General features: G+C 44.8%; 1 protein-coding gene across 2 annotated transcripts in view; it reads right to left on the bottom strand.

The window, feature by feature from the left end:
* The window catches only part of LOC143835157 (L-threonine 3-dehydrogenase, mitochondrial-like), a 31,262-nt gene that overhangs the window by 2,100 nt on the left and 4,978 nt on the right, over positions 1-24,184 (bottom strand). The window contains exons 1-8 of one of the 2 annotated variants that reach the window (XM_077332374.1): positions 8,644-8,701; positions 7,310-7,512; positions 6,464-6,506; positions 5,390-5,460; positions 3,241-3,390; positions 2,972-3,144; positions 1,218-1,308; positions 243-512 (exon numbers count right to left, since the gene is read on the bottom strand). In XM_077332374.1, coding sequence (XP_077188489.1) covers positions 243-512; positions 1,218-1,308; positions 2,972-3,144; positions 3,241-3,390; positions 5,390-5,460; positions 6,464-6,506; positions 7,310-7,493 — 982 coding nt within the window. In that variant the 5' untranslated portion in view covers positions 7,494-7,512; positions 8,644-8,701. Of the gene's footprint in view, positions 1-242; positions 513-1,217; positions 1,309-2,971; positions 3,145-3,240; positions 3,391-5,389; positions 5,461-6,463; positions 6,507-7,309; positions 7,513-8,643; positions 8,702-24,184 lie in introns of those variants that run through there. The other variant, XM_077332364.1, reaches the window with a different exon arrangement.

Below are 24,184 nucleotides of genomic sequence, written 5' to 3'. Positions count from 1 at the left end.
GGCCGCGTCTCATTAGGTTCTCAAGGTTGTTCCAGTCCTGTTTCTTGAGTTCTCCCCTTCTCCTTACCAACTTCACTGTGGAAGAAACAGCCAGTAACATCTTGGCATAAAGCCCTGCCTTTGAACAGTTAATATTAAAGCAAGAGGCAAGGGTGGGGCATAAACATGTATTGATAGGCTTCCTATTCTCCACACTCAGGATACTTCAACAGGCAGCCACCAGGTAACAGATAAGTACTCACCAATGGCTTGTCTGACTGCATCCACTTTGTAGGAAACTTCAAGTTCTGGAATATGCTTCTGGACCTCTTGAACCAGTTCCTCAGGAGTAAAGCTCATGGCTCCAATGTTGTATGTCCTCATGCTCAGGGACTCAGCAGGTGCCTCCATGATCTCCAAGGTAGCTCTCAGGCAGTCGCTGATGTACATCATTGGAAGGCGAGAGTCTGGTTTTAGGTTGCACTGGAACTTGCCAGTCTTTACAGCATCATGGAAGATCTGGACTGCATAGTCTATAGGAATGAAAGGTTTGCAACATGACTGCAATGCCCTGTCTCTCAGCCTGCAGCATAAGGCACCTGCAGAAAATTCCACAATTCCTACCATGCATATACTAAAAGTAGCAAACACATCGGTTCATTAGTTTGGCTTCCTATTACTTGTTTGGGTCTCTCTTAAGGAACTGGCTGTGTTAAGCTCAATAAAGGAAAGGTCCTGAGCCAAGAAAGGCTGTTTGGAGAATGGGGTTGTTCCACGTGGCTGTGGCCAAGAAAAATTAACAAAGGTGAGGGATCATTTCATAGGAAATTTGGAAAACTGCTGTGTGAACACTCTGCCACTGTGAATGTTTTTGTATGTGTACCACCAAAAAGAACTACACAGAGAACTGGTGCAAAACAGAAGTACTCCTGGCAATTTCTCTTTGTGGCACCTCATCTGTTCACTTTCAGTTGCCCTGGTTATGGTTTAAGTACAGGAGCAAGCAGCTGAAGTGCATATGGGGAAGAAGCTGTAAACAGGTAGTGGACTGTGCTCCCTCCATTGAACAAAGGATTTCTGTTCCCTGCCTTCCTTCCTCTGCCTTGGATGGAACCTTCAGAATTCTCAACAAGCAAACCCCTCTGGCGAGCACAACATACAGTCAGTTTTCCCCATTAGGATGTATCTGAAGGCTAATCCCAAACTAAGAAAACATAATAATTTATTTGCTCTCTTACCAGTTGTTCCCCCACCAGGCTGGGAATCAGCTGAAATAATGCCAGGATACCTCAAGCACCGGAAGTCCAGCCCGTATCTGTAATGGTAATACTGAAAAGAACACAACATGGAGTCAACAGGAGTGCCTGAGAAGTACTCTAGCCAATTTGGATAAGACATTGCAATCTGCATCCAAAGCATCATAAGCAGAAAGGATTTTTCTTCCCCCACTGTAAGCCACTTGAACTCTCCTAAATGTGGCCCCTAGAAGTCAAAGGTCCCCAGAAATTCTGAATTAAACATATAGATAATGTAGCAATTGGTAAAAATTGGTAATAATTGTCCTGCCCTCCTTGGCCTGTGGAAATGCCCTTCTACAGGTGCAAAGCTATTTTTGACACAAATTCTACATCAAACATGCCTTACAGAATGTGAGCAGCCTGACCTTACTCCACATTGAAACAAATATTTTTATACTGTTGACCGCATTGAAACAAATATTTTTATACTGTTGACTGCAGACTATTCTTCATAAGTGAAAGAAGATCAATAGAGTGTTGTAAGGTGAACTAGGAGTGCCAATCCAAATTGAACTGGAGAAACAAGTTCCACAATGGATGATCATACAGATACACACAAAAGTCTGCATGCCTTTCTTAAGAGGCATCCAGAACCATAAAAACCCTGAAGGTAGCAGACTAGAAAAGAAGCCAGCAAGAAACAATGGGCACACCCAAATATTGTCAAACAGAAATCCACAAACCACAGAAAGGCTTGGTTAAATAAAAAGGTCTTTAACCAGTGCTTAGAAGTAACGTGTTCACATACCTAGGGAGGGCATTCTACAATCCGGGCTTTGCAAGTCCAGAGGTCCCATCCCTGGTAGCCATATGCCTCACTTCTGAAGGGGCAGATGATCTTAGAACATGGGCAGGCTCTTATGGAAACAGTCCCCATTGTATCCCGGGTTCCTGACATTGTTACCCTAATGGACAAAGGCTTTTAGCATGCCATTTGAAATGAAAGGCAATGAAACTCAACACTGTCTGGATGTTACCAATGAGGCAGTTAATTAGGCCACTATATGTTAAAACAGATAACGTTTCCAAATGCTTTCTGTGGGCATATAAAACTTGCTGCAGTGGTCTCACTTGGCAGTGCAAAGCAAATTTACACCTCCCCAAAGGTGTAGGATGCATATTTGCTTTAGAATTACATGGCCAATGGTGGCAAGATTTGGCTCGCTCACTTAAGGCTGTAATTGACGGACTAACTCAAGTCAACTAGAAGCACTTTGAGAGACAAAGATACCAGTAAGTTACAAATCAGGTCACATACATGAAAGACATAATCCATACAGACCTTCTCTCTTTCCAACAGCATCTCCATCTTGTCTAGACTGAGTTTCAGGTTACTGACTCCTTATAACATTTACACTAAACCACTATCATAAGATGAATTTTTCGGCATTCTGCAAGGCCTGCAAAACAGAGCTCTTCCACCAGGTCTATGGTTGAGGCCAGGGTGGGGGTGGAAGATCGAAGTGTCCCTCCTTTTGTCCATCGTGTAGTAATTTGCTGTGATTATAATGGAATTTTTTACGTCCTTTTAATTGGGGGTTTTAATCTGATTTTATGGACTTATGTAACCAGCCACAAGCCGGCTTCAGGAGTGGTGGGGAATAAATATAAATATACTAAAAACGAATACTAATACTAATTCTCCATATGTTGAAGCAGCAAAACAACCACACAGATTGAAGAGGAATACTTACTTCTCCCATGAGTTCAGCATGAACTTTGGAGACACCATAGATTGTCCTTGGCCTTTGGATACAGAGATCAGGGGTCGGGTTCCTAGGGGAGGTGGGTCCAAATGCTCCAATTGTGCTGGGTACAAAGAGTCGCAGGTTGTGTTCAGCAGCAATGTCGAGAATGTTGTGTAATCCTGCGAATGGCAAACAGTTATCAGCCTCTACACCAAGATCTTCAGCTCCTTTGAACAGTGAGCTACACAATACCCAGCCAAGCTGACACTACTCACCATTGATATTTACAGATCTTGCCAAAGGGACATTGGCTTCTCCAACAGCACTGAGCAAAGCACTATAATGAATCAGCCATGTAATTCGGTTATTCACTACGATCTCACGCAGGTTCTTATAGTCCAGAATGTCAGAGTAGATAAAAGGACCTGAAAAGAAGAAGTGAAGACGAGTTTGGAGGAAGGGAATAGAACAGCTTGCAAGGAAGAATATGTTGGCTGAATCAGTCTCTCACAATGGCCACTGCTGTTCTTCGACGAGTTCTTTGCTATTGTATTTGGAAGTCACATCTTATCACACAATTATAAAATTGCAAGCAATTCAAAGCTGCACTGAGCACTTTGTGTGTATATTTGTGACATTATTCACAATGGATACATAGGTGACCATGATATGCCTAACACAGCCTAGTTTGAAGATGGATGGGGACACATTTCTGGCATAAGTTTCAGCTCTTCCAGTTCAAAATGCTATGAAAACTGGTTTCACCAAAGACCAGGACAAAATAGAAAAAATGAATGCAGGTCTAATAAACAATAACTACATGGTAGGGGTGCTGCCAGCTCACTAAAATGCTCATTGATGGTACAAAGCCTGAAAGTATTCAGCAGCCCACAAAGCCAAGGTATCTTATGACAGCATTTTGGTCCCTAGAGAACTTTGACTTGCCTCTGAACTGCCAAAGGAATTCTATAAAAGTGAAATATTTGGGCCAGATTTAAGCGTGATGCTGGGTATCTAAGAAAACCTTTGTGAGAGAGTATTCCATGCCACTGTCAGGCCAGATTTCTCTTTCTCACTCACACAAACATGAGATCTGTGAACTGATTAGCCAGCTTGTTAACATTGTAAGGGCAGTGCACTGGCAAAGGGGCTCATTGTTAAATGTAAGAAATTTGCACAAATCTGGCTTCACATTTCTGACATATTTAATTCATGGGTCTGAGATGCAAAAATTCACTCCCTGATATAGGCAAGAGCCAAACAGTAGCTTTTAAAGGAGATATGACCAGATCACTGTTTCTCTGGAGAAACAAATGTTCACATACACTTCACTGAGTAGGATCCAGGCAGTTGCTTTCCTTAGCCAGTTCCTCTCTATTGCAGTCCTTATCCCTTAGCTTTTGTCCATGATCCACAGTGTAGATCTTTTGGTAGCCACAGGGGGCCCCAAACCTCCCCTTTTCTACCAGTGGAAAACCCTTATCTCTGATCAAATATTCTTTTGAAGTACTGAGAAAATGATTTATGTACACATATTATTACCCCCTCAGGCCTTTTAAATCTGCTGTCTACCCCAGGGCAAAGGAAGATTAAATGCTTGCAAGACAGCATATTTGCTCTCCAGATTTGCTTTGGCTGATTTACCATTTATGTAGCTCATTGCCATTGTGCAACCCCCATCAGAAGAAACCTGATCGGGCTACCTTGCCTACATTTTGATGTTTCAGGTCATCAAACATTATTTAAGTGGAAAAGTAAATACGGTCTAAATTAACTTCTGCTATGGAAGATCCTCTCTTTAGACTAACTCTAAACTAGCGTGAGGCTGAAGGAGTGACCTCACGAGTTTTATGACTTTTTATTACTTTTATAGTTTTGTAATGTTTGTATCTTTCCAGTATTATAAGCTTTTGTAGCCCTGCTCCTTTCTAAGCAGTGGGTCTATTAGCCATTTATGCACCTTATGAATTTCATAAAGGCTTGTGTTTCAGATTCATATTTCAGTATTGTAAAATTCTATGCTTCAATACTATATTTCACCTTTTTACCATATCAGTATGTATTTAGTCTGAGTGCATCACTAAAACCTGGCAGCTTGCTGTTCCAGAATCTTTGTAAACGACTAGCTTGAAGACACTTGTTTACAGAAACTGTGCCTTAGCTATGATAAGGGGACAGTAACATCCTGATGTCTTGCCAAGCCTTGTTATTGGCCACTGCCCCATTTTTCTCTCAGCCCCCCGAGGGGCAGGATGAAATATAATTGTATGCACCACACAAAGGAGTGGGGAACCAAAACTGGTTCTCCAGATTAGAGTCTGCTGCTCTTAACCGCTATGCCATGCTGGCTCTCTCTTGCAGGAAGAAGGCCATGCGTACCCAAACTGTAAAGAAAATACGCCTGCTCACAATGTGGCCACTTACCACTATAGAAGACATTATCAGGTGGCTTCCTGATATCGGACAGGATCACATTGTTCTTCCCAAAGCTTTTTCTAAAAAAAGATGATGCCATTAGTCCCAAGACACTTCCCAAAACATTCATTTCAATTCAAAAAAATATTTTTCAGAAGACACTCCAAAATAGGAAAGTTTTCATTACATCACAGTATTACAGAGTTGGAAGGGACCTCCAGGGTCATCTAGCCCAACCCCCTGCACCATGCAGGAACTCACAACTACCCACCCACCCACAGAGATCCCAATTCCATGTCCAAGTGATCTGTCCACGTCCATTAACAGAAGTTAGAAGCTACTTCCTGTATCAACTCAGATCAGTCAACTGAGCCTGCAGGGCCAGCTCTCCAGAAGAGTTGGTTCGTATATGCCTCTTTTCCCTACCCGAAGGAGTCTCAAGGCGGCTTACAGTCGCATTCCCATTCCTCTCCCCACAACAGACACCCTGTGGCGTGGGTGAGGCTGAGAGAGCCCTGATATCACTGCTCGGTCAGAACAGTTTTATCAGTGCCGTGGCGAGCCCAAGGTCACCCAGCTGGTTGCATGTGGGGGAGCGCACAATCGAACCTGGCATGCCAGATTAGAAGTCCGCACTCCTAACCACTACACCAAACTGGCTCTCAAGCCATCCCAGTAGTTGCTTGGGATGGCATGGTGAGGAAGGCGCCAGTGCTCCAGAGGGTTTCAGCTTGCTCCGTCCTTCTGGTTACCCAGGAGGAATTGGTGTAAGCTTCTGGGCCTCTGTCACTACTAGCTGGGAAAAGACAATTGAAGTACCCTACTTGGGTTGACAAAATATCTGGAATGGGCCTTGTAGGCATGGTTATTTTTTGGAAACACCCCCACACACATACACACTTTTGTCATCAGTTTAGGAATACATGACACCATAAGGGTATGACCTGTTGCATTTGTAACACTAAAATAAAACCTGACTGTGAAAGTTAATGGAATTATTGTTTTTTGGCTTAAAATGTATCATGTAAAATACATCATATACATCTTGCTGTAAATAAATAGTATCAAAAAATTACAGCTTACCTCAAGAGTTTAGCAAGTCCTACTCCAAGCTGGCCTAATCCCCCTAAAAGTCAAGAACAAGAAGAGGTACATCAAAAGAAATCAATTCTGCCCTTAAGGAAACCCAATAAACAGCAGGATGCTTTGCTTTAGGATGCTTTGAGCTGATCCTGCATTGAACAGGGAGTTGGATTAGATGGCCTGTATGGTCCCTTCCAACTCTATGATTCTATGATTCAGGAGGCTGGCTGCTGTTTTAGCTGGGACTGGCGGCTTCTACCCACCACTTGCAGCTGCCGTTTAAATGACCAGGTCAGGAATTGTATTCATCCTACCAACATGTGGTAGGGACAGAGTGCTCACTGACAGCAGAATAACTAGCATCCTATTTTATGGGGAACAACTACTGATTTATGGCCCAATCTACGATATTGGCTCAAAGAGTACACATTTCTAGTAGTTCTATTCCTATAGCAGTTCTATTCCTACAGATAAAAATTGCAACACATATGTACCATCTAGGACTGAAGGTCAAACAAACATCATACTACCCATTTATTTAGGGATGTCTACTGATGGGAGACTAGACCTACACTAACAAAGAAGAGGGATGCAAGAGCTACCTACTAAGCAAGATGCTTGAAGGTAAACATTCCTTGTTGAGCGCTACTCTCCACTCCGGCTATCCATGTCTCGCACTCTTAGCTGTGCATCAGGTCTACCTTGTGCTCCAGGGCTTGGCCCAGGAGACCACCATTGCTTCCCTAACCATACACTTTCATACAAGGCAGCATGATAAGCTTAGCAATAAGGAAATTCAAACAGCTCAGAGAAAAACAGTCTGCAAGAGCAGTAAAGTATACTGACCTGTAATTAATACTCTGGGATGATCTGTTTCTGAGAAAGATACAGAATGATAACTGGCATCTGAGGTTACTTGCCGGGGTGAAAAACCATGACACCGAACCGGCACGACGGCAACCTGACAACCACAGCCTGGTCTCTGCAAAACCTGCCTGACAGCTCGGCTTAGACTCCTGAGGACTGGCATTGCACCCACTTCAAGCTCACTGAAAGAAAGCAGAAAGTTACCGTCACTAACAAGCCATTTCACCAGCTGTCAAGCTTAGCAATAGTAAAATCTGCATCTGGTTACTGTATTGGAAAATCCAGGCTTGTCTACTGACCAAGACATTTTGTAAATTAAAATGGACAACATGCAACTGCCTGATTGGGATATGCCGGAATTAACAAAAAGTCAGCAGTGGATCTAAGCATTCCGATCCGATAACATTATTTTGCTTTACGATTTCCCTGCTGACAGCCATTTTTATAGAGTGAGTATAGAGCTACTATTCAATTGTAAACTGGATTGCATCCAATCGCCATAAACCAAAGCCCATTTTGTGACTCTGCCAGTTGTTCCAAGTGTTGCACCGTCACATACCACCTGTTTCTGAACTGGTGCAATTAACTCGGTGGATGGAAAATGTTGCACAGCTTTGCAGGATGCAACAAAAAAAAGGCCAATCGGTTAAGATGTACCAAACATTAAAGTTATCCACGAACAGGCAAAAAAGCCATTAAAATATGAAGCACCTTTCAAAGTGGCATTTCTAATCAAAAATATTTTAAACAGTGTCTGGAAAGGCACAATGCTCCGTTCTTGACGTAGCTATTGGCATATGGCCTCCTGTTCCTAGTTCTCAGCCAGCCAGAACACGCAAGATTACACCTGTTGGCCATAAATCTGAAGCAGAGGTGAAGAGTTCACATAGCTGATTCCAACTATTGCTGAGGTGGATAGCAACTTTCCACTGAGAGAGGAATGCCCACACCATGGGTTAGATGCAATCTTTCCAAAGGCACTTCCAAGCTAGAATGCTGCTTAGCAAAATCCGTAACTGGCAGAAGAGGCTCAAATCCAATCAAGTATAAAAGTTTCATGCAGACCCTTGTGGGGGAAAATATCCTCAAGTTAACTACAACTCTGCTGAAACTGCAACCTAGCCATTCCTCCTTTAGCGTTTGGCTTCCTTGAAAAGAAACTAAAGTCCCAGACAATCCGTTTACTTAAAATAATACTGCATTTTATGACCTCCCTTTTTAAAAGGCTTGCATTCGTCTCCACACCCCCTCCAAAGCAGTCATCTGAGCCAACAGGACCAGGCACCTAAACTCACTTTTCCAGCTCAGCTTACCTCTTTTCCTTCCAGTGGCTTTGCAAAGCAAAAAGGAAGATGAGCAAGAGAAGAGGGGTATTTATAGGGCACAGCCTCTCTGCTAAGCCAATCAGGAGACTGGAGGGAGTGGGAGTTGGCCACCAGGTTATGTGCACACACATGATATCAGCACATCGCGGGCCAGTTTGTTTGATTTAAAATAACGTCACCACACCACAGGCTGAGAATTCTGCCGACGGCATATGGCATATTGTTTTTCTAATACAGTCATCATCACATGACGGCCTCAGGGAACAGGAGGGTCAATTCATCCTTACTGATTGGCTGCTACTCTGCAGCTATTGCAGGAGCACTCAAAGGCATGATGCTTCTGAACTATAAGCTGGGGCTGGGATCGACCACCAACCACCAGAAAGAGACCACCTGTTACAACAGGACTATCTGGCACATATGTGCATGCATCGACCTACACAATCTGCACAGCAGATTCATATCGAATGAGTGTTATATGTCATTGCAAAGATACATGTAACAAATTAGAAAAAGTTCTCCTAGGTTGCTCCCTAGTCAACCCTTGAGAAAATGTTCTTCCCATAATGCCCGGCCAGCATCTAGCAAGTATGAGCTTCACACAATTCAGTCTCTCCACAGAGCACAACTCTACCCTTTCCAACACCGCATACGATAGGAAGTTTTGGGGTGAAAGGCTCCTTGGGGAGAAAAGAACTCTACCTCACAAATCTCTGTCCCCTCCCACAGATGTTCACATCCCTGTCTTTGGGTCATGCCACAGGGCTGTGTCAAGGAATAGCTCCCCCTGATATTGTTCTTCTGCTCATGGTAGCAAGACAAAGCCTCACCAATGGTGGAATTCAAGGGATAATCCTTCAATGGCTGATCTCATTTCTCCAGGGCTACAGACAGAGGGCTGCAGTGGGGGCATAGACCCACCACTGCCAACTCTCTCGTGGGACTCCACAGAGCAAAGTCATATCCCCCACACTATTTAACATCTTTATACACTCCTTTGCCCAGCTGGTCTGGAGATTTGGACCTGAGTGTCATCAATATGCAGATGACACCCAGCTCTATATCTTGATGGATGGCCAACCAGACTCACCTCCTGAAGCACATTTGCCAGCTGCCTGGAAGCAGTGATGGCACAGTCTCCTGAAACTCAACCCCTCAAAGATGGAAGTTCCATGGCTGGCAGGAAAGGGCTGGTAGTGGAAGCATGTTTGCCCATCCTAGGCAGGGTGCCGCTTATGGCTTACACAATCCAATAGGAACTTGGGTGTGACTTTTGATTCCTCCCTGTATATGGAGATTCAAGTCACTACAGTAGGGCAGCTGGCATTTTACCACCTCTGCCAAGCTAAACTACTAGCACCCTACCTGTCCCTAGAGCATCTAGCAACAGTGATCCACATAACACCCCCAGGTTGGGTTACTGCAACTCACTCTATGTTGGCGTGCCCGTCCCTGACCCAGAAACTGCAACTGGTCCAAAATACAATGGCTCAGGTTCTCACCAAAACACCATGGGGAGCCCATACCAAACCTGTCCTCAGGCAGCTGCATTAGCTGCCAGTAGAATTCAGGTTGGCTTTAACCTTTATGGTCATCCATGGCTTGGGACCCATACATCTGAGGTACTGGCCTGATTATACCCCCCAAAGGGCACTTCACTCTGCCAATAGAAACTGGTTGGTGATCCCTGGCCCCTGCGACATACCTCTGGCTTCAACCAGGGCCAAGGCCTTTTTGGTCCTGCCTCCCACCTGGTGGTGTGAACTCCTAAACAGCTAGACCCTTCAAGAGCCTGTTCAGTTCCGAAGGGCCTCCAAGATAGAACTCATACAGGAGCCCTCCCCTGGAAAGAGAGAAGCGTCTGGAGGTAATGGTTCACTAACACCGGCGCTGTAACAGAATTGAACTTAGAATAATAGAGTTGGAAGGGTCCTCATGGGTCATCTAGTCCAACCCCCCTGCACTATGCAGGACACTCACATCCCAATCTCTCATCTACTGTAACCTGCCACCCCTTTGCCTTCACAGAATCAGCCCCTCTATCAGATGGCTATCTAGCCTCTGTTTAAAAATTTCCAAAGATGGAGAACCCACCACCTCCCGAGGAATCCTGTTCCACTGAGAAACCGCTTTAACTGTCAGGAACTTCTTACGGACATTTAGAAGTAATTTCTTTTGAATTAATACCATCCCATTCATTCTGGTCGTCCCTCTGGGACAAGAGAGAACAATTCTGCTCCATCCTCCATATGGGACCCTTTTAAATACTTGAAGAGGGTTATCAGATCCCCTGTCAGTCGTCTCCTCTCTAGGCTAAACAGACCAAGCTTCCCCAACCTTTCTTCATATGTCTTGGTCTCCAAACCCCTCAACATCTTTGTTGCCTTCCTCTGGACACGTTCCAGTTTGTCAACATCTTATATCGGTATATTTGGTTTTTCCTACCTAAATGCAGAACTTTACATTTGTCCCTATTGAACCTCATTTTATTCAGTTTAGCCCACTTCTCAAGCCTATCAAGATCATCCTGTATTCTGTTGATGTCTTCAGTTGTGTTTGCTACCCCTCCCAGTTTAGTATCATCTGCAAATTTAATAAGTATCCCCTCTAATCCCGTATCCAAATCATTTATAAATAAATTCAACAACACAGGCCCCAGGACAAATCCTTGGGGTACTCCACTTGTCACTAATTTCCAAGAAGATGCTGAACTATTAACAAGTACCCTCTGGGTACTTAACTGCACTTCAACTGTTTTGTTTTTATTTTTTATATATGTATTATACAATGTTGTAAACTGCCTCAAGCCAGCTTGCTAGGAGGGGCAGTCATATAAATCTAATCATAAATACAAACTCTTCCCAGCAACTGCAGCTGGGAATCAGAGAACCTGACAGTGGCAGTGGGCAGGCGATTCGGGCCATCCGCAGGGCCTGCAAAAAGGAGCTCTTCCACCAGGCATTTGGTTGAGACCAGACATAACCAACAGCGACTGAAGGGCCCATGCTCCCCCCTCCCTCTCAGAACTCCACCAGAATGCTCTGGACCTGTTTGCACTGTAGCACTGTTCATTGTTTATATTGTTTATACTGTTATATTGTTATATGGTTACAACTATTAATTATTAATATTATTGTACGGTTATTCATATGTTATAGACTGTTTCATGTACTATTCTTTTTCTTATGTTCCCTGTAAACTGCCCTGAGCCTCCGGGGAGGGCAGTAAGTAAGTAAGTAAATAAGTAAACAAACAAACAAATTCCTGCCTTCCAGTAATCTTTAGTTGCATTCTGAATAGCATTTTGTCAGACTGAGCTTTGCTACTCTGTTTAATTTTGCACATAGCTCTCAGGTCTGGGTACGTCCCTATCCCATTCTTGGGTACCTAACCCCCCTTATTTTCTTTCAGCAAATGATAGCTTGTGGTTACACATGACCCAGACAAATGGAGGTTTTCCCAGAAACAGAAATGCAACCTTGTTTGATCATCGTAAGTGGACTGTGATTGCCTGAGAAAGGAGAAGGCACCATATGTCCTGGTCTGAACAACATTATATTTGCACTGACTCATAATCATATGGACGGCTTAAAATACATAGCTCAGTTTCTTAGAAGATGGCATCACTTTTAGGCATTCAAGATTCTGTCTGGGAACAGCTGGGCCCATACTCACTTCTATAGTACTTTAATGCTCTTTGGATAAGTGGGTTTCAAACAATCATTATAGTTATTATTCTAGTGCTGGCTATCACCTTTAAAACTCTCAGTTTATGGAACACATACTTGTCAAAACACATATCCCAACATATTCCTTAGGAAGCCTCCTCCTTGTGATACTCTCTTTCAGATTGCTTTTGTAGCTACAATGAAGCTGGGGATTGCCAACCAGAGTTACCTGGCCTTTCCCAGAAGTTTGGGGGGGGGGGTGTCAGTGACATTACAAGGCATTCCTAGAGTCCACTTCCTCTGTTGCTCTACAGTCCTAGTCTCTTGCTCCACAATGGAAACAGTAAATGACTGGCTTATCCTGTGTCCACTTGTCAGGAGGGACATATCGCTACTTCCGGGGTTCTTGAAGCCTGAAGACTATTTCAGGGGTTCTTCTGTGGTCAAAGGGTTAAAAAAAAAAAAGCTGCGGTAAGCTATGAGCTCTGTGTGTGTGTGTGGGGGGGGGGGGAGTACTAGCCCTCTGGAATGGTCTACGTGGGTGTAGATGACAACTTTGCATGCTGTATGAAGAAAGGCAAAATAATTTCAATTCAAAGGGCATTGAATAGAAGCGAAACTGAAAGCAGGAGTTTGATGGCATTTGGTGTCCCTTTAAGTGCCTGCTTTCTCCTACTGCCACAAACCACTACACAGGCCATCATTGGATAATATAAAGAACACTTTTAAGTGAAACAATTGCAGTTTCCTTTTACCACGAGATCTCCCTGAGTTTAATATGAAGAACTATACTGTTCTAAGTTTTTTTAAAAATGAAACTGAGACAGACTTGAAGGTAGCAGGCAATGAAGAGGCCCTTAACTTTTCAGCAGTCCATTCCTATATAGTAGGAAATAGAGATCTGCAGCTATAAAAACAAGATTATATAAACGTCCTAGTTGGCAAGTAGCTAACAAAGGAGATTAGCCTTGGGTGGAACAAGACAAGATTGCCACAATGACGAAGTAGTTTTGGTACTTGCTGCCTACTTATACATCCAAAACAGGTTTTAAAACTTGGCAGTCCTATGACTTTCATCAGAGCTATTCATGGAGAGTTAATGATTCGTAAGTGGTAATAAGAAACTTTGCAGTATAGGTTCCTAAACAAAAAGGTTCCAACACATGCCAATGCCACATTAAAATCAAGTCAAGGTTAAAACAAAATGGGAACAAAGCAGTGTTCTAGGCAACTGTCCTTCTGTTAAGCAACAGCTGCTGTTATCTAAATCAGTGGTCCCCAACCTTTTTGAGGCTGGGGACCGGTGGCAGCAGGGAGGGCGATTGCGTGGCCGCACATGCCGTGCATGTGCGGCCGTCCCACGCATGCACTATGCGCAGCCGAAATCGCGATTCTGGCCATGCATGTGCAATGCGTGTTCGCAGCCCTGCTTCCCTCTCCCCCCCTCCCACAGTAAGAAGCTTCCCGGGCCTCAAGCTTGCGGCCCGGGAAGTTTTTTACTGGGGGGGGGCGGGGAGAGGGAGCCGCAGTCCGGCAGCCAGCCACGGCCCGGTGGTTGGGGACCACTAATCTAAATGAAAGTGAAATTTCACATTTCCATACTCGATATTCATACTCCTATGGGAACCAAAAGGACATGTGAACATTGATCTCCTAGATCAGTGTTTTGCCGCTGGGGGTCTAGGACCCCCAGAGGTCTGTGTGTGTTGGAAGGTGTCCCTGACATTTCCCCTGCTGCCTCAGCTAGGCTTGTTCCCCTTCACCTCAAGCATGGATGGTTTAGTTTGCTAATGGCTTTCCCAGCTGGGAGGAGGTGGAGCCTGCATACCTATTCCCAATTTAAACTGCCTACTGTCTCTCCCCCACCCATAGTTCTCATCAAGCCTGCCTGTTAGTATTTATGCACCTTGGAGAATGTTCCTTTCCTGCAGCGCTATTAGGAGGCTCTGTTTTTCTGCCTAAAACTGGTGAGTCCTTTGGAAAGGACTAGAGCTTGTGTGAGGATGGTGGATGTGTGTGTGTGTGTCGGGGGGGGGGGGGAGAGATAGACATGAGACTGGCTCTTAACAGCCCATAGCCTGTCCCCCTGCTTCCTCTTCTGCTGTATGCCCTATAGCAAGGGAAAAGGCAGAGTCAAGGGGGGGGGGGTTCTACCTATAATTGGTGAGCTTACAAAGGAAAGGGAGCCAAGGATTGTGAGGGGAGGATGACTTGGGGGGGGGGGGTTAGAAGGCTGGCTAGTAGTAGCCCATAGCCCCTCCCCCTGCTCCCTCTCCTGTTGCATGCCCCAATAAGCAAGGAGGAAAGTAGGGATTCTCACCTGGAGGCTGGCATCCATGACCCTGTGTGGGGCACAATGCCAGAGTCCACTTTCCAAAGAAGTCATTTTCTCTGTCATCTGGAGATGGGCAATAATTCCAGGGGATCCGCAGGTCCCACATGGAGGCTGGTATCCCTAGCAGAGAGCTACTACACCTGGATCCAGCGCAAGGACTGTGCACAGCCTGCATAAGGATTCTTTTCTTCCCAGGTTTCCCCTTCCCCTCACAGCCATTTATGACCCTGAGAAAACATTCTCAGGTCCTAGGATTGCCAACCTCCTGGTGTTGCCTGGGAATCTCCCCAGAACATGTCCAAAGCACACAAATCATTTTCCCTCAAGAGACTTACTGCTATGCATGGTGGACTTTATGACAGCTGAGATTAATACTTCCTTGTTTTGCTTCGGAAATGTTTGCTATTTAGCATATTGCACATACAAAAATAAGACTAACTTATTTAACAAGCATTTTATTTGGTGCTTTCCCATGACAGGAATGGGGGTTTCCAGGCCCCTTCCTGTGTCACCAGAATAGTCATATCTATTAGACCCACCCCACTCCAACCTACATTTGACTTTCACACATTTATCCATCTGAGGTGAACTCCTGTACACCGGGAAAGGTCTTGTGAGACAGTATAATTTTGCAACCTCTAAACTGGAGGAGGCCACACATGGTATCTGGAAAAAATGAAATGCTGTGCTAAATTCAGATTTACCTCAAAGCACAGGCCCAAAGTTATTTATAAATATTGCACACTGAGTCAATGGAGCAAAACCATGAGCTAGCTCTGTGGAATTTCAGTAGACCAGAGCCTAGGGTTGCCTCACCTTGGAAATCACAAGTCTGGCAAGGCACTGGATAGGCAAAGTGGTCACTTTTGTTCCCCAGTGCTGCTCTATAGAGTATGAAAACAGGGGATCAAAATGGTATCACAATGTCACTTCCTTCTGCAAAAGTTGGGAATGAATCGAAATTCCTTGACATCACTTCTGATTTTTTTTTTTAATTATTTTTATTATTAAATTTATACCCTGCCCCTCCCAACAAGTTGGCTCAGGGCGGCTTACAGAGGCACAATAGCCCAATACCATAAAATAATAAAATCAGTTATGCAGCTGAAAATAACACTGTATTTCCATCTGAGGTGTACAGTTATTTTATGAACATTTTCACCAAGCAAGATGCTGATACACAACAGGGTGACACCGAGAAGCCTACCCCAATCCAGTTTCCTATTATGCTACAAACTCATGGGGAACTAAAAGACCATAGAAAATGATATTTGTCACTGATATATGCAGCAAGTTAAGAATATGAAACATATTCTGGGGGGGGGGGATCATTGTACAGATGGAAAGCATCAAGGGCCTCTAGTTTACTCAGTGATTATGATGATTCATGCAAAATAGCAAATCATCCATGAGTTCCTATAAAAGTTAGAGAACTCAAAAGGTGTACAGCCACAGCCTCTCCACTTCCTTCCTCTTGACCTGAGGGCTTAATTTGCTGTGCTCATATAAGGGATTGACACCAAGAATCAGGGAGGTTGGAGAGAAAAGGAACAAAGATATGTCAAGGGCTGTGAGTACATCAGGCGTCCTTCCCCCTTGCTCCCACCAAGCATCTTTAAGCAGCACAACAAATTGTGAACTACCAATACAGCTTTCTAAACATTCCACAGAGCTAACTTAAATCTTCAAATAGGAAAGAATTTTGTAAGAATGTGGGAAGCCTAGAGGGCATGTGCTGCTTTCTTACATTCTCTTTTAAAGCTGTGGGCCAAAAGCGAAGGAGGACTGACAGTGGAACAGCAGAAACCCAGCTGGACAAAAGCCAGACTTGAAACTATACTTTTTCAAGTTTGCAAAATGAAGCAGTGGTTTTAAAGGCATGACATTTGTTTTGAACTGTATGGTACAGAAGAAGCTTGATTTACAGCAGGGGAATAGGCTGTTGAAGGAGGCCCTGAGCTCTCCCTCACTGGTGGTCTTCAAGCAGCAGCTGGATGCTTTAGGCTGATCCTACATTGAGCAGGGGGGTTGATTGTATGGCCTGTATGGCTCCTTCCAGCTCAATGATACGATGAAAACTACATTTCAACCTCCTAGAGTCTTACAATGCACAAGTAATTTGAGCATTAAGTTGTGTGTGTTTGTGGAGTATTGGGTATGGGAGAGATCTGGTAAAAGGATGCTGTTAATGCATCATGAGGTGAATCTGGATATCAGCATCTATTCCTCCAGGGTGCTCAGGCCAGCAGACATAAAGTCCTTCCATTTTTATCTTCTGAAGGGGAAGTTATAGAGTTGCATAATACTGTTTCCTGCAGTGGCTTTTTGGGAGAAATGACCTCTGCCCCACCCTCATTCACATTTGCTTTCACATGTTTAAGGAATGCTTCTTGTGGTGGGTGCGGTCAATTTACAAACTTGTGTCTGCAGCAACTGGATTGGCGAGCTCATTCAACCCAAGCAGTTTGAAATGCTGCAACCTACTGCAAGACTTTATTCATGTGGATCTAGCGTTCCCAACCTCCAGGCAGGGGCTGAGATCTCCAGGAATTAAAAGTGATACCCGGATGACAGATCAATTGCTCTGGAGAAAATGGCTGCTTTTGAAGCATGGACACTATGGCATTATACCCTGGCTCTGCACCCTCTTCTCCCTAAACCCTGTCTTGCTTGGGATCTAGGGTTGTCAAATACCCAATGGAGGCAGGGTTTCCCTCGCTGGTTTCCCTTAGCTGGCTCCCAGGGGGATTTACCAGTAGAAAGAAGGCCTAGGTCACGTTGCTGGGTTGCGCAGGAAGTGACATCATCTCATCAACAACCTCCAGGGTGCTGCTCAATTATTTGGACAAAATTCTATAGGCAAAGCTGGCTTTACCATACAGCTTTTGCCCAAATACCAGAGTGTTTCCCAGAAATTGCTGTCATGGTAAAGTCATTTCCTCTGCAATGCTGGTGATGTGACCTGGACCTTATTCTTTCTTCTGGTAAGTGTCCCCCCCCCCCAACCCTGCCAGTTGCCAGGAGGGAGTTGGCAACCCTACTAGGTTCCATTTAGTCACCTTGGCTAGTAGTCACTGATAGACCTATTGTCCATGAACTCATTTAATCCCTTTTAAAACTGTCTATGCTTGTGGCCATCACTATATCCTCTGGCAGCTTCTACAGCCTCAGCATTTAGAACAAGACTTCCCAAATAGCCCTTCACGAATGTGGAAAACAAAACAGTGGTTGTTGAGAGTTGCTGCCAACTTGAAGCTGACTTATGATGAGCCTGTAGGATTAACAAGGCAAGAAATGTTGAGAAGTGTTGCCACTGCCTTCCTCTGTGTAGCAACCCTAGACATCCTTGGTGGTCTCCCATCTAAACACTAATCAGGGCTGACACTACTTAGCTTCTGTGATCTGACAAGAGTGAGCCAGCTTGGACTAACCAGGTCAGGTAATCAAAACACTACAAAGTGATTAAAATGCTCAATTTAGAACTCAGGCAGGCAAGATGGTCAGAGCTGGAATACTAGAAACAAGCCATGCAGCTTCCTCATTAGAACAGATTTTGAGACAATCGAGGAAAGCTCCTCTTTTTCAAGTCATTTTTTGCTTCCATGTCAGATGTGCTAGGCTAGTGGATGTGGGCATGGAACAACTACGGAAAAGCAGAGAGAGAATTTGCATGGGTAGAAAATATTTGCAGTCCAAACCCAAAGCAAAACAGGCCAACCTAGAAAAGACAGACAAGTCACAGCTTTCCCTGCACTCTACAAACAGGACTGACACCTCTGATTTCCTTTTAAAAAATCATATAAAATGATTGATGTGGTAACAGAAAAGCAGTATGAACATGTGAAATAAACAGTAGTCTTTGCAAACTGATCTGAGCAGAGAGAGTGAACAACATCCCTGATTTGTGGTTATTACTGCCCCCATTATTTGGAATCTACTGCTAAATCAAGGTTGATAGTCCAACTTTATAATATACTAGGAAAACAATGCAAGATGTATGCATAGCTGGTTAGCTGTCAGCTGTTTCAAATGGTACTTTTAAAACCTTAGCTGTATTTTTATACTTAAGATTATACAATCTTTAGGTTGCTTGCTGCATGCACTATTTTCATTTATGCATGGGAGAGATGCAGCTGAAGTGATATTCACTACCAACAGGAGAGTGAAGCATGTTCCTTCCTGTTAAAAACAATGAAATTTTAGTACTCAATTACCCCTGAATCACACCTCAGAGATTATTCAATAATGATGGTAGGACTCTAGGTTTATAAATTGCCCAAATCAATAGGTCTACCACCAAGGGTTGGATTAAGGCTAAAGTTCCTAGTGGCTGAACTTCTTGCCCCTTTCCTACTACCCCAGTGCACTGATCTCCACAAAATGCTGCTCCTGAAGATTATGGGACCCTGATGAATAACATGAAGAGGGTGAATTGGAATAACTGCAAAGGATGAATTGGGAGAATTGCCAACTTCTCTTGGATGCAGTCCCAGGGCTTTATTCTTAGCCATACGAGAACAGCAGACAGTATGTAAATTCACCCCACATTTTTAGACAGCCTGGTTCACCTTACGTCTTTGGATCTGTTATAGTCACTTCCCAGCAACTGCCTTACTGACGCAATTTCGGTTTTAAGTTTGAGACACTTCTGTTATGGCTCATAGCTCCTGGTGCATGACACCTAAGCACCAAGTTGACCTTCAGTTCATATACTGTATTGGGCAGCACTGCCGATGCAGCCGTTTCTACATGTGACAGGCTGCGGAACCAGAGGATTTACAAGTCTTCCACTGCCTCTTCAACTGATGCAGGAATGTAGCGCTTCTGCTGCAGTATGAGTAAGGAGATTTTTAAAACTGGGTGACAATCAAACACAAAATTTGGAACAAACTACAGGGCAGGCTCCATAGTCCAATTTACATGGTCGCAAAATGAAATGAAAGACAATACCGCGGATGGGGAGACCTTAGATGAGATACCAGCAAGGATCCTATACCTTTTCTGCAGATGCAGTCGAGGCTATCCTCTGTTCTATAGAGCCCACTTCCTCTAGCAATAGCCACTTCTGCTTGTACTAGACCAATGTCTTTCAATGAGCTGCAAACTGTCTGTCACAAGAGGAACATATCCCACAGAATAAGGCCAGCTCCACAGCACTCAGGGAGAAGCGTCTGCTCTAATCTGGTGAGCCAGGTTTGATTCACAGAATCATAGAGTTGGAAGGGGCCATACAGGCCATCTAGTCCAACCCCCTGCTCAACACAGGATCAGCCCAAAGCACCCTAAAGGAGCAGCATTCCCTGCTCCTCCTCCACATGCAGCCAGCTGGGTGACCTTGGGCTCACCATAACACTGATAAAGCTGTTCTGACCAAGCAGCAATATCAGGGCTCTCTCAACTTTACCTACCTCACAGGGGGTCTTGTTGTGGGGAGAGGAAAAGGAGGGTGACCTGGTAGAAAAAAAGCAGCATATAAGAGCCAACTTTTCCAACAAAGGTAAAGGAGCCAATCCACCTAGTTTAAAATAAACAGGAATCTTAGGCAACTTGAAGGCTAACAAATCTTTTGTTTTTTAAAACTTTTTTGTGCATTGGAGCTCGCTTCCTTAAATACATGAAAGTGGGAACCCATAAGGGCTTGCAGGAGGCATCTCGCTTTCCCCCTTTTCCCACTATTTCACTTGTTTGTTATTTAAACATGAAATGCCGGTATAAGAATTTGATTACTGTTTTACATTTTTCTGTGGACACTGCCTGGAGAGAGTTCTGCTGGGAGTGCAGGGCACACATATTTTAAAATAAATGAATATGTAATTTATATCCCAGTTTTCCTCCAGGGAGCACAAGGCAAGCACACCTCAGATTCCTGGCAGTACCCCATCGAGATGCTGCCCAGACCAATTAGCTTCCTCAAGGCTGATGAGTCATTTGCCTTCAACCCTCACCCCTTACACTCCCTCATAGACAGAACTGCAATCCCTACATAAAGAGGAGTCATGTTGTACCCTAAAAACAAGATGCGGTGCAGCATAACTTTCTGTGGTTAGAGGCCAACTCATCAGACGCATGCAGTGAATTCTCAGTCATTAGATAAAATATTTACATATAGAAAGGGAGATGACAATAGTGGAGCTTAAAAGACCATTTAAATCAGGGGTAGTCAAACTGCGGCCCTCCAGATGTCCATGGACTACAATTCCCAGAAGCCCCTGACAGCGAATGCTGGCAGGGGCTTCTGGGAATTGTAGTTCATGGACATCTGGAGGGCCGCAGTTTGACTACCCCTGATTTAAATGATGTACCTAACGATTCTCCCCATCAATTGTATGTATTTTTCCTCACTAAGTAAACTTCCCACAAATGCATCTGGCTGTATTGTTGCCCCAGAAATAGCCATGTGAGTAACAGAGAGCCCCAGGGATATGTCTCCCTCTATTACTGTCTTTGCTAATGAGGACTTTTTTTGGTTCATTTAAGGTACAGCCCGAATACCTTTACTGGCCCTCCTTTCTGGTTCTCATCTTGTTTGTATTTTTATTGAATTACATAATTTTAAATGTTGATTTTAATAGTTCATGTATTTTAATGTTTTTATATACGCTACCTTGGAGACCCTGATCAGGTGGAAATGCACCATAAACAATAAAATCAGAGTCCAGTAGCACCTTTAAGACCAACAAAGACTTATTCAAGGTGTGAGCTTTCGAGTGCAAGCACTCTTCGTCAGACTATGAACTCCTTACATCAGCGGTCCCCAACCTCCTAGTAGTTGGGGACCGCCTCCGAGGGTTGGAGAGAGCCGGCGGCCCGGCCGCTGCCGCTCGCAACCGTGCACGCGCAGTTGTTACGCATGTGCGTTTTAGCCACTAGATGGTGCTAACGCGCATGCGCAGAGCTGCCACGCGTGCGTGTTTTCGCCAGCAGGGGGCGCAAACACCCGCGCGCGGCAGCTCCGCGCGTGCGTGTTTGCGTCGCTGGCGTGCCGGTGGCCGTGCCTGCTTCTTCCCCCCCTCTCGCTGTGGGGGGGGGGAGAGGAAGGTGCTGCCGCTGGCGGCCCGATACCATGGCCTTTGCGGCCCGGTACCGGGCCGTAGACTGGGGGTTGAGGACCCCTGCCTTACATGATGGGAAATATATAGTAAAAATCAATTCTGTCACACAACCAAATACAGTCAAACACTACTATGCAACCATTTGGAATCAGTAGAGATATCATTGTACTTAAGTTTCCTTTTGGTGCTGTATCAGGCAGGTTGCCATGTCAAGTCTGCAGTAGCAGAAAAAAAAATTAAAACCTGTCTTTAACACTGTACTGGATTTAAATTTTTCCTGCTGCATTGCTACTTTGGAGGAATTTCCTCCTCCACAGCACATGTTTCCTTCCCCTTTGTGTAACATTCTTTTCTCTCCCCCCCCCCCCCAATAAGCCCTGTCCTTCAGAATTAAAAACATCACTTTTGTTTTCACTCGGTACTTTTCCATACTGTATTCACCTTGATACAGTGTCTAAGGAATGCTGAGGTGGAAGAAAGCGTGCCAAGGGAGTGGCTCTAAGAGTCTGTTGCTACTCTACCACAGTGTTTCTAAACATACTACCAAAGAGGAATTTTAACTGCTTATGTAAAGTTGAACAGAAAAGGAAGAAATGGGAGGATTGTTTCTCCCCTTTGCTGTTATATATCATCTTTAAATAGGACAGGGTCCTATTAAATAAAAGAGTAAGGCCACCTGGGGAGGAGTTAGGGCGGGCCCTGTCCAGGATAAAAACTCAGAGGGCCCAATCAGGAGCCACAAAGCGGCTCCTGATTGGGCCCTCCAAGTGTCCATCGAGGGCCAAACAGCCAATGGGGAGGCATGCGAAGCGCCTTCCTATTGGCCCCTCACCAGGACAGACCAAAATTCCATTCACCCAGCCCAGTCTGGCTGCCAGTCTGCTCCTGACCACCAAAGGGAGAGGAGGTCAGTAGGGCTGCCAAGGGGGATGACAACAGAGGCTAGGACAGGCTGTGCCAGCCCTTTTCGCCCCAAGGCTGTCCTAACTGCCATGTCCAACTGTAAATTGCCTCAGAACCCTGGCAGAGCCGGCAGGAGGCTGCAGAGTGATCCCCCTCCCCCGCTTCAGGCCTGCTGCAAAGGAGCCTCTGACAGGCCCTGACTGAGGGAAGGAGGCCTTTCCAAGAGCAACACAGGGGAGACTGAGGGCCTTCCTTTTGAGGGGGGGGGACTTTCCCCTTCTGCCAAACAGTTGCCTGATAGGGAGGCTACAGAAAAGCCCCTTCTCACTTAAAATACTGCTCTGGCCAGGGGTTAGACACAGCCAAGCCATGTCTCTTTCTTCTTTGCAACTCTCTGCAGATTTGAGGCCACTGCACAGTGTTATTCTGCAAAGGAAGCTGGCTCTTTTGTCTCCTGTTTCATCTGCACAACAACCCTGTGCAGCAGGCCTCAAGTCTTTCAATTCAACAACAACCTGTGTGGGAAGCCTTAAATATTTCTTCTCTACCACAACCCTGCCCAAAGTAGCCCTTTCTGCCTGGGGAGCTGATCTTTATACTCTGCAGGTGAGCTGTAATTCCAGGAGCTCTCCAGGCCACACCTGTAGGTTGGCTACCCCTGGGTTGGAAATATTCCTGGAGGTTTGGAGGTGGGACTTCAAAATCGTACAATGCCTCAATGTCCAGCCTTCAAATGAGCCATTTTTGCCTGCAGTTGGTAGGGAGTGGTGCAGGAGTATCCCTCCTGGCCTATAGGTTATGGCCACCCCTTATCAGCAACTGTTTATATTCTGGGGCGCAGACAGGCAGACCAGCATCAGTCCTGTGAGTCTGGAAAGTGCAGGAAGATCTAAATAAATATTTACAGCCTGAAACTAAATAGAGAACAAGTAAATATCTGGAGACACATCGTAACTGAAATAGTAACTGGCAAATAACCTTGGCCTGGCAAATAAAAAAACAGTATTAAAAACCTTACTAAGGTCAAGACTGCTGTGCACAGACAGTCTTCCTCTTAGAGTTGCCAGCTTCCCTGTGAGGCTCGCTACCCCACCTCCCTCATGGGGAGTCTGCTATGGGGAGAGAAGGGGAAGACGATTGGAAAATGCTTTGAGACACCTGAGGCCTGCTGAGTCACTGCGACCCATTCCCAGTTCTCTCAGATCTCTCACAACCCTACATACCTCACAGTTTGACTGTTGTGGAGAGACAAATGGAAAAGGTCTTTGTAAACTGCTTTGAGACTCCTTTGGGTAGTAAGCAATAGGGTACAAAAATCCGTTCTTCTAAGGAGCAACCATGAAAGAAGCATGTGGGCACATAACATTTTACCAACAGTGAAAATATGGGAGACAGAAGGAACAGGGTAGACACCTGTGTACTGTGACTACCCTATGTGTATTAGGGCAGAGGGGCATTTTGGTGAATGTGGCCTAATTCACACAAGAAGGGAAATGATGCAGAACTGGGGGGGAATTGGTTGCCATGTAATCTTCCCCTAAGAAGAGTCTCCAGTCTGATTTTCCCTTCAC

Source organism: Paroedura picta, chromosome 1 (assembly GCF_049243985.1).
Source record: "Paroedura picta isolate Pp20150507F chromosome 1, Ppicta_v3.0, whole genome shotgun sequence".
Classification (NCBI taxonomy): Eukaryota; Metazoa; Chordata; class Lepidosauria; order Squamata; family Gekkonidae; genus Paroedura; species Paroedura picta.
Note: the sequence above shows the minus strand (reverse complement) of the source record. Positions and strands in the feature narration are given on the sequence as shown.